Genomic DNA, 17,030 nt, shown 5'->3' with positions numbered 1-17,030 from the left:
CGATTCACAACCGACCACATACTCGGCGGGCGCACATCATAAACCTTTCTGGCATGATAACGCCTTTTAAATAATTGTTGTTTACGTGATGATGGATATCAAAATTTATAGTGGATATGCCATTTAAACTGAAATAAAGGAAAATGTGTGTTTTGTAATTTGTAATTTATATATTAAATATTAATTCATGAAAGAGATTTTCAATTGACAATTATCATTCTTTTATAATTCAATAATTCTACCAGAATAAAATACAAACAAGTTATCAAAATATAAACATACGTAAACAATTTAAAATTTGCAATAACACAAATACAATTGACATCTAGATAATGGACATTTTCATTCTAATTAATCATTATTAATGACAGTTCAAGAAAGAAAAAGGATGATTCATTATTTCGGATTTCATAAATAAATCAAAAGAAACAAAATAAAACGGCCAATCAACATGTATTTGACGTTTACATGATTTCAAAATTATCTTCATTCTTCATTCATATCGAAAGTTGATGTGAGAAAAAAGTACTGAAAATGAATATGTTGTTACGCATTTCAATTTAAATAAATTACAAAAAACAACATGACACACGCAGCCAACATTCATTCGACGTTTTCATAGTTTAAAAAATAATCATCTTCATTTGTAACGAAAGTTGCCGAGAGAAAAAGTAGAATTCATTTTGTATTTGATGAATAAATCACAAAACAACAACATTTATTCGACGTTTTCAACTTTTCATAGTTTCAAAAATAATCATCTTCATTTGTAACCAAAGTTGCTGTGAGAAAAAGTAGAATTCATTTTGCATTTGATGAATAAATTACAAGAAACAACATGACACACGCAATCAACATTCATTCGACGTTTTCAACTTTTCATAGTTTCAAAATAATCATCTTCATTGGTAACCAAAGTTGCTGTGAAAAAAAGTAGAATTCATTTTGCATTTGATGAATAAATTACAAGAAACAACATGACACACGCAATCAACATTCATTCGACTTTTTCAACTTTTCATAGTTTCAAAAAATAATCATCTTCATTGGTAACCAAAGTTGCTGTGAGAAAAAGTAGAATTCATTTTGCATTTGATGAATAAATTACAAGAAACAACATGACACACCCGAGTAACCCGATCAACATTTATTTGACGCTTAAATGGTTTCAAATTATCTTCATTCTTCACTCGCATTGAAAGTCGAGGTAAGAAAATATACGATGAGTTACGCATTTGAAATCATCAAAACATAAGACGGGAAAGAAAAACGATCTTAAGCGACACCATAGTAAAGTCGCCATCGTTGTCAGAACGGAACTTCACTCCATTCACGGACGGTCATGCTCCAAAACTGATATAAGGTCATGTTTCAAAACTGATAAAAACGATAGTTTTCGGCGGTAATATATTACCGAAGAAGATTAATTGATATTGGTGATTATATTGGCGACTAAAACTTATAAATTTTGTTGGTGAGTCTTACTAAATTTAATGAGTTTTTGTGACAGGAAAGTGGTGAATCAGTGTCCACGGATAACCGAACCCGAAAAATGAAAACCGTTATCCGTCAACGCGGGCTGAAACCGTTCGGATATCCGTTTGGTGGCAGCACTAGTCCGGAGCTATTTCTGATTTTCATAAATGATTTGCCAGATGTCCTAGCTTCTCAAGCAAGTGTTATTAAGTTATTGCTGATGATACAAAATTATTTGCTAAAGTTAACAACAATTAAGACTGGGAAATCCTTCAAGCTGATTTACTGAGGATTCAAAGTTGGGCAATCATATGGCAACTTCCCTTAAATACAGGAAAGTGTAAAGTCCTTCACTATGGCAGAAAGAAGTTATGACTATAAGTTAAGTTTGGATGGCCCGACCATCAAAGTGAGCCACAGTGAAAAGGACTTGGGAGTCATTTTCGACGATCAGCTCAGTTTTTCTCAGCATATAGATCAGATAGCAAAGGCAGGAAATAAGAAGATGGGGATCATCAAGAGATCTTTCTCATTCCTTGAACCTAAGATCTTCAAGCTACTTTATAAGTCCACAGTTCGACCTGCTTTGGAGTATTGTTCACAGATTTGGCATCCATGCTTAAAGAAGGATCAGGTGAAACTCGAGAGTCCAAAGAGCTACAAAAGCAGTTCCGAGTTTACAGGTCAAGAGTTACCCGGAAAGGTTGGCTCAATTAAAGTTACCTTCATTATCCTACCGACGCCGCAGAGCAGATCTTATCCAAGTAGGGTGTCTGAAGCCACACTGAAAAGTGTCAGCTCAAAACAGGCTGATTTAGTGGAAAATATGGCACATTTTTTCTGGAAATTCAGGCTGCTATAAAAATGTGATCTGAATGAATTATTAACTTGTGTTTGGCATGTATGGAAAGAGAAAATTCAGGGGCTTCTTTTGACAGTAAGGACAAGTTTATAGGATTATTTGAAATGAGGATTTAGAGATAAATTGCAAACCCTTATTTGTGTGTGTGTTGAGATTGCCATTTCCCCATGCGTTTTCTATGGGAAAATGAAATTTTTGTTTTGCACAATTTTTTTCACTTTGTCGCAATTTTTCATAGTGATCTGGTTTCCAAATCTTTATAAAAATCATACCATCAGAAGGAGCATAAAAATTCCTATTAGCCTATTAGGCACTTTGTGGACAAGTTTTTGGCATTAATAATAAATTTATAACAGCTCTCGGAAGCTAAAAATTTGGATTTGTGTGTGTCCATTTCTTAACTACACAATCTATGGCAGGAAAATGCTGAAAATTGACCCTATTTCATTCTTCTTTTTTGCAGCCAATAATTGGATTTAAACAAAAAATGTTATATTTCTGTCAGTCTGATGGTTATTTCTCTTCAAATTCACAAAGAAAATGTGATATTTTCTTGAAATAAGAAAAATATTTTTTTTCTCCAGACACCCTAATCCAAGTGTTCCGAATAATTCAAGACCGACAATCTTGAGACTTCAAAATACAATGAAGACTTCAGAACTAGAGGACATATATATAAGATAGAGAAACCCAGAGCAAATACTCGAAAAAGACAAAATTCTTTCTCACATCGAGTAGTATCTGCGTGGAATAACTTGCCAAATCAAGTACCGTACAACAAGTAGTGAAGAGCACTTCCAGTTCCATAAACTCTAATTCAAGTCAAATCTAGAGAAAACTTGGGAGCTCAAAAAGGAAAAGTTTAACCCTGACCAATCTTTTGCTTGCCCATGCTCTCATTAATACCTTTACCTATGAAACCACACATCCCCATACTACCAGTCTATCTTCCAGTTCCACTTTAGTACTGACTTCAAGAAATTGGGAGAGGGGCAAACAAGTTTTAATTTTATAGGTAAAACTTTACGCCCGGCGCCCACAAGGTATGTTACAACAAAGTATGTTATGCGTGGTGTTACCACTTGGGCCACATGTTTTTCATGCTCACACGATTTTCAGAATACCAATCGTGTTAGCTAACACCGTTTTTGTGCTAACACGGTTTTCAGAATACCGCCCCTGGCCGGACAAGTAGCATCTGCAGGGATCGGAGCGCCGCGCTGGCCGACGCACCAGCCACAACTACAGCCATACACGCACATTACACAAATTGACATGCATTCCCATGGCCATACATATTCAGTCGAGCTTTAATCTTTCAACGCAGTTTTTACTAGGTCCGTCTTTTTCAAGCAACCGAACTCCTGTCTTTCCTTTTTTTTTTACCTCAGAATTAGCATAAAATCTATTTTTCATTTATAAGTAATAAAATTGCAAAAAACAGTGAAGCAAAGTTACAAAAAATCATACTTAAATGAAAGATCTGCGTAAGAGTAAACTCACCACGTACTACGGCCTGCGGGATTTCTTCTCTCGCTTAATTTCAGATCTAGCGCCCCCACGTGTTTAAGATCGATAGAGACAGTACACCGAAGTGAAAAAAAGAGAAGCGAATTCATGCCTTCATGGTGAGAGGGATATATAGAGTCAATAGAGAGTTTAAAATTGAATTGAATTGAATAACTTTATTGTCCATCAAGAAAATTCATTTTTTCACTGGTTTACACATATGTAGATACAATGTCTATACATAGAACAAAACAAAAGATGATGAATACGAAAATGATGCAATATAAATATAAAATACAAGCATAATGAATACAGAATGGCTATCTCGACGGTGCAAGCATATTACATTTCAAACATTAATGAAATCTAAAGAAAATGAACATCCAAATAAATTCTTGTAAAACAATCCCCTTAAAATCAAAATCATAATTTAAAGTTGCCAATACCCTATTGTATTTCTTCAAGTCAAAGCCTACATGACAATTACGTACCTGCATATTATTACTAGGGAAAAGGGTGCCACCTAAAAAAAAACAGACAAAACAAAATCTTATCATGGATCCTATATACTTTCTATAAAGTAAAAATGATAGTTGTGAGAAAAAGATAGATCAAAATAAAGGGGGGTACATCGTATATAATTCCCCTTTTTAAATGAGAAATGGGCCTATATAGTCATGATAGTTAAACTGAAATCAGACCTCGTCTAAGGCTCTTAAAAATTGACGGAATATCAGATTTGATTTGCACTATACCGTTATTCCACAGATAAAAACTTTTCCCCACATAATAATTGCAAATCTATAACGAAGACAATAAATTGAGTCACAAGTAGGCCTATCTTTGGATATGAAAATTTCCAAGGATGACGGTCCAGAATCTTTTTTATGGCTATAGGCCTATCACATTTTATTTTCATGATGAATCATCAACAACAAGAAAATCAAGCATCTGTCATGATCGAAAAATCAAAACTGTAAAAAAAAAAAGCGATTTCTCCTATATGGAGGCATTGATTGGAGGCGCCACCAGAAGTAGAAGGGCAAGGGACGGAACCTTCCAAATACAAGTGCAAATTTCTGGCTCTTTCAAAATGCGTTATCGGGGGGGGGGGGGTATACGCCTCGATAATTTAAAAGTGCTGTAATCAAAATTCAAATGTTCGCACTCGACCCGGTCACTCGATCACCATTAGAACACAATCTTTTTTGCCTCATGGCAAAATGATTGCTTCCCGTGTTGAAGTGTGACAACCCTCTTTTTTGTTAATATTGCTTTCCGTAAATTATTGTCTCAAATGAGCTGCAAATAAAAAGTAAAGGAGTAAACGCTAAAAGGCCATTTGCCGAAAAGTAACAGCGCCAGCTATTGTCATAATCGAAATAAATTCATCTGAGATTTTTTTTGTTTTTTTTTAATACAAATTACACCCAAAAAAATTGGTGAGATTCAGATATAGAGGACAAATTTATTTCTAGATATCATGATTAGGACCAGTAGCGTAATGTCCCATTAATATTGAGGGGCCAGACATGGCATATGGGACAATCTTTCTATTAAAAAAACTGCGAGCGAGCAAAAAAAATACCTTTTTGATTATATTTTTCGTTGAATTTTGACATAATATTTGTTTAGAAATCAGTATTTATTGCACCCCTTTTCCTTTCCTTTTCTTTCTATCCTTTTCTTCTTAGTCGTGATTTTGGGAATTTTCATTCATTTATTTATCATTTATTCATTTATTTATTCTATTTTGGTAGGGGGAGACCTTGGGCTCAAGCCCCAAATCTGTACGTCAGTGAGGAAAATGAATTTAATTTACCTCTTTGCATTATTTCACTGGCTTAAAGTCTTAAAATACATTCATACCCAATAGGGAAGATTCTGCAAGCGTCACTTTGAATGCAGATTAAATTATTTCTGCTACATTCTTTAAGAAAATAGATCATCTAGATTGTTATTATATTCAAAATCCAGATACGAACGTTGTACTTTTTGCAGGCGTGTATCCAAGATTTTTCACCCCTGGGGCCCGACCTAATTTTGGCGCCCCTGTGAAAATGGCGCCCCTACCCCGCCAGGCAATCATAGGTGCCTTAAATGCAAGTTGAATTATCTTATTTCATAATTAAAAAGTAAAAAGGGCAATCGAAGACCACTTTTTTGTTTAATGTGTTCATGAAAGAAAAGTATCCATGAATTTGTTGTGATACCACTTTTTGAAAGAATAAATGCGACCAGAAAGCATAAAATTTTAAGCTCTTTGGCGTCTCAATTTTGTTTGACTTCTCATCAGAGTGGTAGGCCCTATACTAAAATTGTGTACGGGAGCTGATCTTTACCAGGGGCGGATCCAGCTTTCGCCAATCCGGAGGGGGGGGGGGGGAATATTTTCATCTATACATGTATGTTTCCCGATCGGACATTCTAAGCATATTTTTTTGCAACCGTAAACATCATGGGTAAACGTAAAACTAAACAATATTGAGGAGAGCGCGGAACGCGAGCTTAAAAATTTTAATATTCTGACCTCAAATTTGGAAAATCTATAAGTACTTTTGGAAATCAACAATAGCATGGGTATTTATCTCAACATTCGCGCGAGTTGACAATTTTTGAATTTCCGACCCCAAAAGTGGACATTTTATTTACCATGAACAGGGTGGGTATCTATCTAAATAATTGAGGCGAGCGCGAAGCACGAGCTGAAAAATTTGATATTCTGAACTAAAATTTAGATATTCTAAGCACTATTGGTAATCATGAACAGGATGGGTATCTAACAAATTGTTTTATGCGAGCGCGAAACGCGAGCATAAAAAATTGATATTCCGACCCAAAGTTGGACATTCTAAGCATCGTCAACTTAAGAATCTCACATCACAAAGAAATGACATAATCACACTTCTTCCAAAGAAAGACAAAGATCCTCTCCTTATAAAAAATTATCGTCCAATTACATTATTGACGGTTGATTATAAAATTATTGCTAAATGCTTAGCTAATCGTCTCAAACGATGTTTAGATGATCATATCAGTACTGATCAATCCAGTTTTATGAAAGGTAGGACTATTGGTCACAATATTCGCTTGATTCTTGACATAATTGAATACACTGACATGAAAGATATTCCTGGGTCTATAGTACTGTTAGATATTGAGAAAGCATTTGATAGTGTATCTCACAACTTTTTATTTCTTACATTGGAAAAGTTTAATTTCAGCAATTTTTTTATTGAGGCAGTTAAAACTTTATATGCATCTCGCCATGCCTATGTTTTGAACAATGGTTTTCTATCTGAACGTCTCCCTATGGAACGAGGTATTTTTCAAGGTTGTCCGATTTCTCCATATTTGTTTTTACTTGTGATAGAGATAATGGCAATATCAGTCCGACAAGACAATGCTATTAGAGGTATCCCACTTAAAAATGAAGATGTTAAAATATCTCTCTTTGCTGATGATTCTGTATGTTTTTTTAATGGTTCTGATAATTCTTTTTTTTTTAGCTTTTTGAAACCTTGCAGAAATTTTGTCGTTTTTCTGGTTGCAAAATTAATTTTAGCAAAACTGAAGCAATATGGATAGGTTCTAAGAAGGGTAATTAACACTTCCCTTACATAAACCGTGGTGTTTCTTGGAAGGCTTCAAAATTTAAATGTTTAGGGGTAGTTTAAACTCTCAATGTTGTACAAATTTATGAGTTAAATTATAAAGAGAAACTAAAAAGAATGGAGCAAACTTTAAACTGCTGGCGAACTAGAAATCTTTCTCTAATTGGTAGAATCTGTGTTGTCAAAACTCTTATTTTGCCACAGTTAATCTATCTTTTTTTTGTTCTTTCTGTTAAATTACCCAGAGCCTTTTTTAAAGAATTAAATAAATTATTTTTTTAATTTATTTGGAATGGAGGCAAGGATAGAGTTCAACGTAAGATAATGTGTAATGATTATACTCAGGCTGGACTTAGAATGATTGACCCTTTTTCTTTTGCATGTGCTCAAAAAATGGTTTGGGTAAAACACTTATTGGATGAGAATTTTGATGCTCCATGGAAAAAGATTGAAGTAGCCTTTTTAGAAAAATTTAATAATAATATTCAAATTTTGTGGAAATCTCATGCTCCTGAGAGCATTTTAAACAGTCTTGGTAATATACAATTATCTGAAGCATTGAGAATGTGGTATTTATTTAGGGAGGAAGCTGCTGTCGAATTTTATAGTAACAAATTTTCAGATTTGAGTGGTTGTCAACTTCTGTGGTATAACAAATTAATTCGTTCAAAAACTAAACAGTATCTTAATTATCCAATGTGGCATGAGAGAAATGTCTTAATGATGTCAGACTTATTTAATCCTCCTCTTTTAGGTCACAAACTCTTTGAAGAGCTTGTGTTAGATTTTGGAATCCCCCAAACAGACAGAAGGAAATGCATCCCGGAAGAATGGTTGGTGAGTTTTGACCCTAAAATTATTGGTGTTCATGAAACAATTGTACATAAATTGTTGAGTTATAAAAAAGTCCCTAGAAATTCATACATTTTATTTAGGGGATCACACACACCTGACAAAAGATACTCTTATTGGGATGAACGTTTACCAATACCAGTATCTATCGATTGGGAAAAGGTACACTACACAATTTTTTTTGTACCATTGATACTAAATTAAGATCATTTTATTTTAAGAATTTTTATAAAGCCATAGCGTTAAATGATTTTTTATATAAGATTAAATCTAAGGGATCACCCAATTGTGTTTTCTGTGATAAAAGTGAGGAAACAATATAGTCCACCTGTTTTGCGAATGTGAAAGGGTAATTCCTATTTGGCAATCCCTTTTAACGAAAATTTCCCAAAATAATGTTCAAATAAATGGTTCTAATTTTGAAAAAATGTTCGGACTCCCAGCTGATAAGTTCATTTCATACCTTTTCTTACTTTTGAAGTATTATATTCATACATGTAAATTTAAGAATAATCCTCCAAGTTTTGCTCTTTTTAAAACATTTGTTAAAAAACAACAGGACTTGGAATATTTGATAGCTAAGAAAAAAAATAAGTTGCCCGCTCACTTTAAGAAGTGGCGATTCACCTTATAATTTGGTTTTCAAAAATGCCAACAGGTTACATGATAACTAACAATGTATATTTTGTATAACAGGCTTAGTGCCCCATTTTTTAAAAAATAATACTGCACTGTATTGGTTATATGGTTGTAGACATCAGTTCCCATTTTTTCATGCAACTTGTATCTCAGTTTCCTTGATATACTTGTTCGTTTAAAAACCTCCATAATTATGTCGTCTTGGATAATCAGTTGTGTTTTTTAATCCTATCAATAGTTGTTGGGAAACCATTTTATAATCATAGCTTGTATATTTTGTTTTGTCTACTTTATTTACCAAATCACCTATCTTTGTTTAGATAACATTGATATTAAGTCATCACTTTGCCACATTCCTTTTTTGGGGGGTGGGGGAGGATAAGTGGGTAGGTTTTTTTCATTATTATGGTTGTTATTTTGTCTTTTTTGTGTAACTAACTTGTGTTTATGTGATTTGCAATCACCTAATAATCATTTGTAAATTTTGTGATTTATTTCAATTTGATATAATAAAAACAGGAAAAAAAACCTTAACAATCTCAACCTTTTATGCGAGCGTGAATCGCAAGCTGACAATTTTTGAATTTCCGACTCAAAACTGGGCATTCAAAGCATTTTTTTGACTATGAAAACGATAGGTATCTATTTAAACAATTGATGCGAGCGAGAAGTGCGAGCTGAAAAAAATTAAGATTTTGCCCAAAATTTGGATATCCTAAGCACTTTCTGTAATCGTGAACAGGGTGGGCATCTAATTAATCGATGCAAACACGAAGCGCGAACTGAAAATTTTTGATATTCCGACCAAAACTTGTCATTCAGCACATTTCGTGACCATGAACAGGATAAGTATCTATATCTAAACAGTTGATGCTAGCGCAAAGCGCGAGCTGAATTTTTTTTTATCTTTCGACCCAAAGTTGGACATTCTAAGCCCTTTATCTAACCATGAACAGGATCGTCACCTCACAAAACAATATAGCGAAGAGCGAGATGAAAATTTTTGATATTCTGACCTAAAAATTGTACTTTTTATAAGCACTTTTGGTATAAATCATCATTGCTGAATTTGTCGATTATATACCCCACACATCTGCGGAGCATTCGTAAAAAAAATACTCAGGCCTAGTTTTATAGCTTTTTTGTATCCTTTCTCATTAAAAGTATTTCGTAGTTTTTCCTTCAATATTCATATTTTTTGTTTATCGGCATGATCTGTGCACATGTCGCACATTCCATTTGGGTCGTCCCGAATTCGTAGATGTGAATTCATCGAACTCACAGAAATTAACTGTTGGTCTGATGAGTACCTCCTTAATTGCCCTCGGCCTGCCGTTAAACCACTTGATCACGACACCTCTGAGCTATCTTCAAGGTTCTTCAGCTCGCTGATTGGATTGTTAAGCGTTACAATTACGTGTTGCGGATTGGCTGAGGAAGCTGCGTACATTGGACGCACAAACTTTCATCCAATGAGATTACAGGACCGTGATGTTTCTGACGTCATAATTGGTTCGGCCAGCACGAACTCTTGCGTAGCTAAAGTAATAACACAAAAGTTTGTCTAACTTGTAGTGAAATTCTGCCGTCGATGATATATTTTTAACCGTATATGTGCCCTCACTATCGGCGGATTATGCTTGAATTTATTTTCATTTCGGTTGCGATTAATTCAGAAGAGGCTAGAAAATATGAGCACAATCCGTGAATCATACCGGCTTAATATTTGAAGTGTTCTCATCATTCATCACCACAAGCCTCTGTAAATTTTACAGTTTTATCATTATTAACTTCTTTATTTTCGAAATGAATTGTGAAGCTGAACATTGATGTGAGTAATAAATTGAACGGGCACTGAACATGGCACATTGGCGGGAGAGAGATATTTAAAAAGTCGCGAGCGATCGAGAAAATTATTGCCCTTTATTGAAAATATAATTCTGAAACAGATTAATATTCACATTTTAACATTTCCCTGTTTATTTCTTCTAGCTAGACCCTCCTTTTTCATTTTTGTTCTCGGTGGCGGATTTTTTCCCCCTTGGGGCGGGGTCAACTGCCCCAGCCCTCCATCTCAGTACTCCAGACCAGTCATATGCTACAATTCAGTCATGGGAAACTTATATCACACACGTAGACATATATTTATTGTCATCATCAGTGATTTAGCACGAATTAAATTTTGCATGAAAAGTATAATCGGCAAACTATGGAAATGATCAGAGCTTTAGTTTATAATTATACCAATAATATAAATTTGTGAAGAACAACGGTAGACCCACTTTCTCCAATCTATGATAGATCCTGTACTGTACTCAGCTCCCCCCCCCCCCCGGCCCCCTCTCGAGCTCTTTTCTAACGTACGTACCCCTCCGTCATTTTCTTCGATTTATTTCATTTGCACCATCTGTCATTATACCATCCATGTCTCCGCGCGGGGTACCTCTCCGGTACTTGCTACTGTCATATTACGCAATAAAGACAAAACGTCATTGTGTCAAATTCCATTGTCGATCAGCTGTGCAAGTGTTGTTTACATCCTGATGAACCAAGTACCCCGGTTTCTTTTTCCTTCCGAGCACACGACACATTGCATTATGATGATCATCGACCGGCGAACTCGGCTCGTTCATTCTTTGTTATGTTGACGTTGAGACACGATCATATGATGTCCGCATGTAGACGATGCAGTGCTATGAATGCACGATAAGAGTAGAATCCGAAATCGTTCTGCACGCAGGGAAGCCAAGTTATTCATGATTCATTGTTCGTCTGCCATGTCATCGAATTATCATTTTCTCTGCGAAGATTACAACCGGCTATCTGCCCATTCAGATCTGTAACGTTAGATTCAACATAGAAATTTAGAATAGTCTGAATAGTTTACCGCTAAACCGTGAGGTAAGTCTCATTCCTTCATGTCCTTTGAGTGACTCTTGAGGCGGAAATTCCACATTGGCATGTTTTATGTTAAGATCTAAAATACTAAATCTGTCACACATACTTTTTCAAAGAAGTCGGATATGTTTCATCATTCTTGTATGCCGTCAGAACCTAAGCAAGTGAATCATTGACAATGTTCCTGTAAAATATTCCTAACCTACACTACTTCACTGAACATGCAATTCACCGTAGTAAATTGCACATTGCACGGAAGCGACATCACATCTAGACGATAGTAGTGCTTCTAAGCGATGTCTGGATTACCCCTTTCTGAGATTCTAAGAATTATTGTGGTACTATTAGTGACACTGTGGTGCTGTAATGCTTTGATGAGAGATTATTTTAAAGGGTACATGTGAGTGTTAAATGTCAAGTGCAACAATGGAAGGATTTCTTTTCTACATTGTACCTCCACTCCATGGTCATACCCCGGGGGGGGGGGGGGGGGGGGGGGCCACTTCCATTGACGAGTGGATACCTTGCGCGACCAAGGGGTCTCGAAAAGCACCCTAAACATGTATTTTCCATATTCTGAAAATGCACCCCTTAACAAGTATTGGCGTCTGAAACCCTACCCTTAACATTAACAAGTATTGGAAACAAAACGATACTCTTGGCAAGTATTCCCTGAAATGAACCCCTAAACAAGTACAGCGACATTTTATTTTTTGTATGTCACGTACATTTTTACCTTTTCATACCACTTGGTTTAGTACATGTACGGCCCCACCTTCCACACCTCGCGCAAATCGGACTCTAAACACGTATAGTGTTGGGGAAAAAAGGGCATCCTTTATAAAACATTTTAATTTTGTTTTATCATCCCGGCAAATTTGACCCTAATCACGTAGCTTTCCTAGCGAAATAGATACCCTTTTTTCATTATTTTAGTGTTTTTGACACCCTTATCACGTTACGTACGTAACGTGCCCTATCTTGAAAAAGATATCCTTTTTACGTGTTTTTTTGGTCGCGCATGGTATCCACTCGTCAATGTAAGTGGCCCCCCGGGGTCATACCACAGAAAATCAAACAAGCATGACACAGAAGCTTTCTTCAAAATCAAATGTAGTCTTAAGTTATGGTTTTTAAAAGTTTTGCTGAAATTATAGACCCTATCCACCAAACGTAAAAGTTTAGTTGCGTAGAGGAAAGTTAAATAAGCATAATCACCAATAAAAGATGTAGAGATCTCGTACATGTACATTTATTTGATGAGCCATCAATTGCCTGTCATTGGCAGTATGCAAGCTGTTGATTTCATTTACTATTTTTATCTTTTGTATTTTATTATTGTAATTACAAAATATTGAATGTTTCCGTTTTCCTCCAACAATTATGAAATCTTGGTGTAATTTCTCAGGTTCAAAGAAGTACTAACAAGTTGCTAGTACATGTATTGATTTTCTGTTTTTATTAATTGATGAAAAGCTTATTTATCACCACATTTATAATCATTGAAAAACTTGATACTACATGGCCCTATAAAATAATGTCATAAGTTATGATTTTTGCATAATGGTTATTAAAACTATTGCTTCTATGTAGCCTACCTTGTCATTTTAAAACTCATTACATGTATATGTTCCCCAAATCAAGATTTCAACTGTGAATATGTTCTGTTTCTAAAGGTCTTGCTATGATAAACAACACTAAATTTATATTTTATTTTTGAATATCTTACTCTCTTGACCTCATCGTCATGATATTATTCAAATCCAGAATCGTTTTTTGTGATATCCTGTTTTAACCAGTGGATAAACTTTCAGAGCCCACCAAGAAAGTGGTTCAATTGAAAAATGTGAAAATGTACTTCTGACCATGAGTAAAATTTGAACGGGGACTTGTTTCCTAGGTAACTTCAATGATGGTGTTGCTGTGATGGTTACTTCCAAGGTAACAGGGCTCAACAGCCAATCAAAAGAAAAGATTCTATTGTAGACACTAATTGCAAGTTACCATTTGGGGTCCAGTGTATATTCATACAAACAAAAGCTATATAATATTCCTAAATTTTTTTCAATTTTTTCCATTTCAATTTGATTTTAAAAAAAGGAGAATGGCGAGGCTACTAGGTATATGTACCATCACGCTGGTCGTGCTGGTGATGATAGCTGCCTGGGTCAGTGGAATGATCCTATCATACTTTACAGATCCTGTACCATACGATGGACCACCTCACCCTCGGGGTGACAGACCCCCCTACCCAGGTGCTACAGCTGATAATCTCTGGTGGTTTATACATGTAAGTATTACTTTATATGGTGTATGCTGTATTTAAGTAGAAAATAAACTTTGAATGTGGCCATAATTTTCTAGGAGGGTTAGAGCATTCAGGTGAAATAAACTTTAATAAAGAATCAGTGTGATCCGTGAATGATCAGCAATACCTACAGACCATATTGTCATTGCTCTTCTTTGTAACGGCCTGTTGCCTTTAGAGTTTAGATGCTTCTCAATTTTAAAGCAATATTGTCTCTCTTTTTGGACAGATTTCAGACATCCACATTTCCCGCTTTAGAGACCCACAAAGAGCTGTAGACTTCAAAACATTTTGCATGGAGAACATTGATGTCATCAGGCCAGAAGTTGTAGTTGTCACAGGTAAAGTCAATTTTTCCCCTAAATTTTGATTACTTTGAATGACAACTGATGATATTGTACCAGATAAAAATATTGCAGTGAGTATATTTCTACAAAAATTACATTAAAACAAGATTATCATCATGTTGGCACTTGTACGGGGTTTCTCTTTCTTGGATATATGTTGGCCTATGTAAATTCATATTTTGATTATCAACTGGAGTTTTGTTTTATTATTCTGAGTAAAAATAACCATCCATGGCATTCTGTTTAACTCTTCTTTTTTTCCAATGCACATGACTTTTTTACATCCTGGGTAAAGACCTTCCATATATATATATACATACATTACACAGGAATGGTTTGCTATTTCAAACAAAATGCAACATGGGAACCATTTTCTCCTAAAATAAAATATCCTTAAACTTGAGTTAACATTCTCAACAAAATCCCTTAACATAGTATCCCATATATATCCCAAGTGTGCAATATGTATGTTTTCAATGTATTTCTTTGATGTTTGAGGAAAAAAATATCTTGGCCAGAGTAAAGTTGATAATCTGTGAATACTCAAGTGACTTCCATGCATGCACCGCTCATGCCAAGTATGAAGCTCTCAATTTGGTGGCTCATGCAAGCAATTCCTATTGACTTTGTACATTGTGAATGGTCTAATGGGGTCCATTTCTTGACAATCTCAAATGTGGATTTTGTTTTGTGAGAAATCCCAAAACATGAGTACATGTATATACGGTAAGCTATTTCATAACATTTGCTGATAGGCTTAAGGTTCAAGGCTCAGTTCCCTGTTCGAAGGAATACAAGTAGGCAAGTGCTCCCCTCCCCGAGAACCTCATGTGCTTGTCTGTGGCAGCAATTTTCTCTAGATTGACTTGAATTATTTTAGAAGTCAGAACTCCTACATGTAGATATGCAATAGATCTGTTCCAAACAATATTCAAGATTATTTTTAATAATCCAATATTCTAACTGTGGCAGAAGAATAATATTAGCTTTTTATACTGCACAATTACTTTTTACCCCTTAAAAAATAGCCCTTCAAATGAAAGAAATAGCCTTAAAAATTCTGCAATTGCCCCAATGTGGAAAAGAAAAATAGCCACTAAAAATGAAAAAAAAAATTATTTCCTTCCCTGAAACATATATTAACTACCAAATGATCTTCAGATGAACCAACAAAAAACTACAGGCAACGAAGAATTTAGAGGTTGACTGAGATGTATGAGATTTATATACCAGTAATTCTCCTGAAATGTCTTACAGCCTACCCTCAACATTGCCTGATAAAGTGATATACAGGTACAGGTACAAGAGACACTCTTTGTGTTGCACTTCTATAAATCTGCTCCTTGTGTAGGAATATAAACTGCAATACTAGTACTGTCAAATAATGAAGAAAATTACTTAAGGAATCAGTCCTTGGAAATAGAACCAGTCTTTGTATGTAATTTCCCTGTCTTTATTTGTTTATTTATCTTTATTTTTTCCTTATTTAATGAAAATCCATTGATTAATATTTGTATTTAATTTGATTTCATTCTTTCATAATAGATGTCTTCTATCACTTTAATATTTGGTTGTGTCTTCCTTTTGATAATTGTTTGTTTTAAAAGCATGGGAAGACTAGTATGAACTGCACATTTGTAAATCTTTCCCACATTCCATAAGCTGTGTGCAAAACTATTTGCTTGAACACATTTTGAGGTGTGAATATTGTATATTTAGGAGGCTCTGTAAAGAATACAAATGTATTGATTAGAAATAATAGAAAAAGAGCAGACAGGTATATTCCTACAAGGAAGACTGCACAGTTGTCATGCTGTTGTGTGTGTGTGCTTCATCATCATTTTTCTCTGTCTGACCGTGTTATGGTGTCAACATTGAAATCTAAACCAAGGTTAAGTCTTTGAAATGTTGATAAGTTTCAGGTCACATGATCAAGGTCAAAGCCATTTAGGGTCAGTGAACCTATTACTTATAATATGAATTGTTTACTTTTTAAACATGTATATTCATCTTAGTTGTTTACAAAGCCAGAACTGCTGCTCTATATTGAATTGCATAATGCAGGCAAGACTGCATTTCACTAGTTTTTCAAAAGATGACTGAATCTGAATGATTTTACAATTATAAGTGCTTACAAGTAGTGCTACATGCATTCATTATTGCAAAATGAAAGGAGTAGTTTGTCAAAATATGTTATGAACCCCATGGGTGCATTGAAATGCCACCTTTTCAGTCCCTTTTCATCATTCTCACCAAAGCTGACCTGGGGGCAATCATATTCATCACACTTTCACAGTATGGCAGAACTGCAGCAGTATCCATGAAGCTACCTCCATCCAGTATCGTAGCACAGTTGTGGAATAAAATAAAATCTTATGTGAATTGAAAGTCAATGATTGATTTTTCCTCAAATGTCATTTTTAATGATATCTCACATTTTATTGCTGTGGTACTCGTGTCGTAATCATAAATAGTTCAGGGGTTGATCTATTTTTTTTTAGGGAAGGGGGTTAACTAGAAGGACC

At 35.0% G+C, this 17,030-nt stretch overlaps 1 protein-coding gene across 1 annotated transcript in view; it reads left to right on the top strand.

The window, feature by feature from the left end:
- The first annotated feature begins 11,330 nt into the window (after positions 1–11,330).
- The window catches only part of LOC135154718 (transmembrane protein 62-like), a 29,969-nt gene continuing 24,269 nt past the window's right edge, over positions 11,331–17,030 (top strand). Inside the window, exons 1-3 of the mRNA XM_064102025.1 lie at positions 11,331–11,853; positions 13,951–14,140; positions 14,388–14,499. Coding sequence (XP_063958095.1) covers positions 13,955–14,140; positions 14,388–14,499 — 298 coding nt within the window. The 5' untranslated portion in view covers positions 11,331–11,853; positions 13,951–13,954. The remainder of the gene's footprint in view (positions 11,854–13,950; positions 14,141–14,387; positions 14,500–17,030) is intronic.

The sequence above is a fragment of the Lytechinus pictus genome, chromosome 7, assembly GCF_037042905.1.
Source record: "Lytechinus pictus isolate F3 Inbred chromosome 7, Lp3.0, whole genome shotgun sequence".
In the NCBI taxonomy this organism is placed as follows: domain Eukaryota; kingdom Metazoa; phylum Echinodermata; class Echinoidea; order Temnopleuroida; family Toxopneustidae; genus Lytechinus; species Lytechinus pictus.
This window is presented reverse-complemented; position numbering and strand designations above follow the sequence as displayed.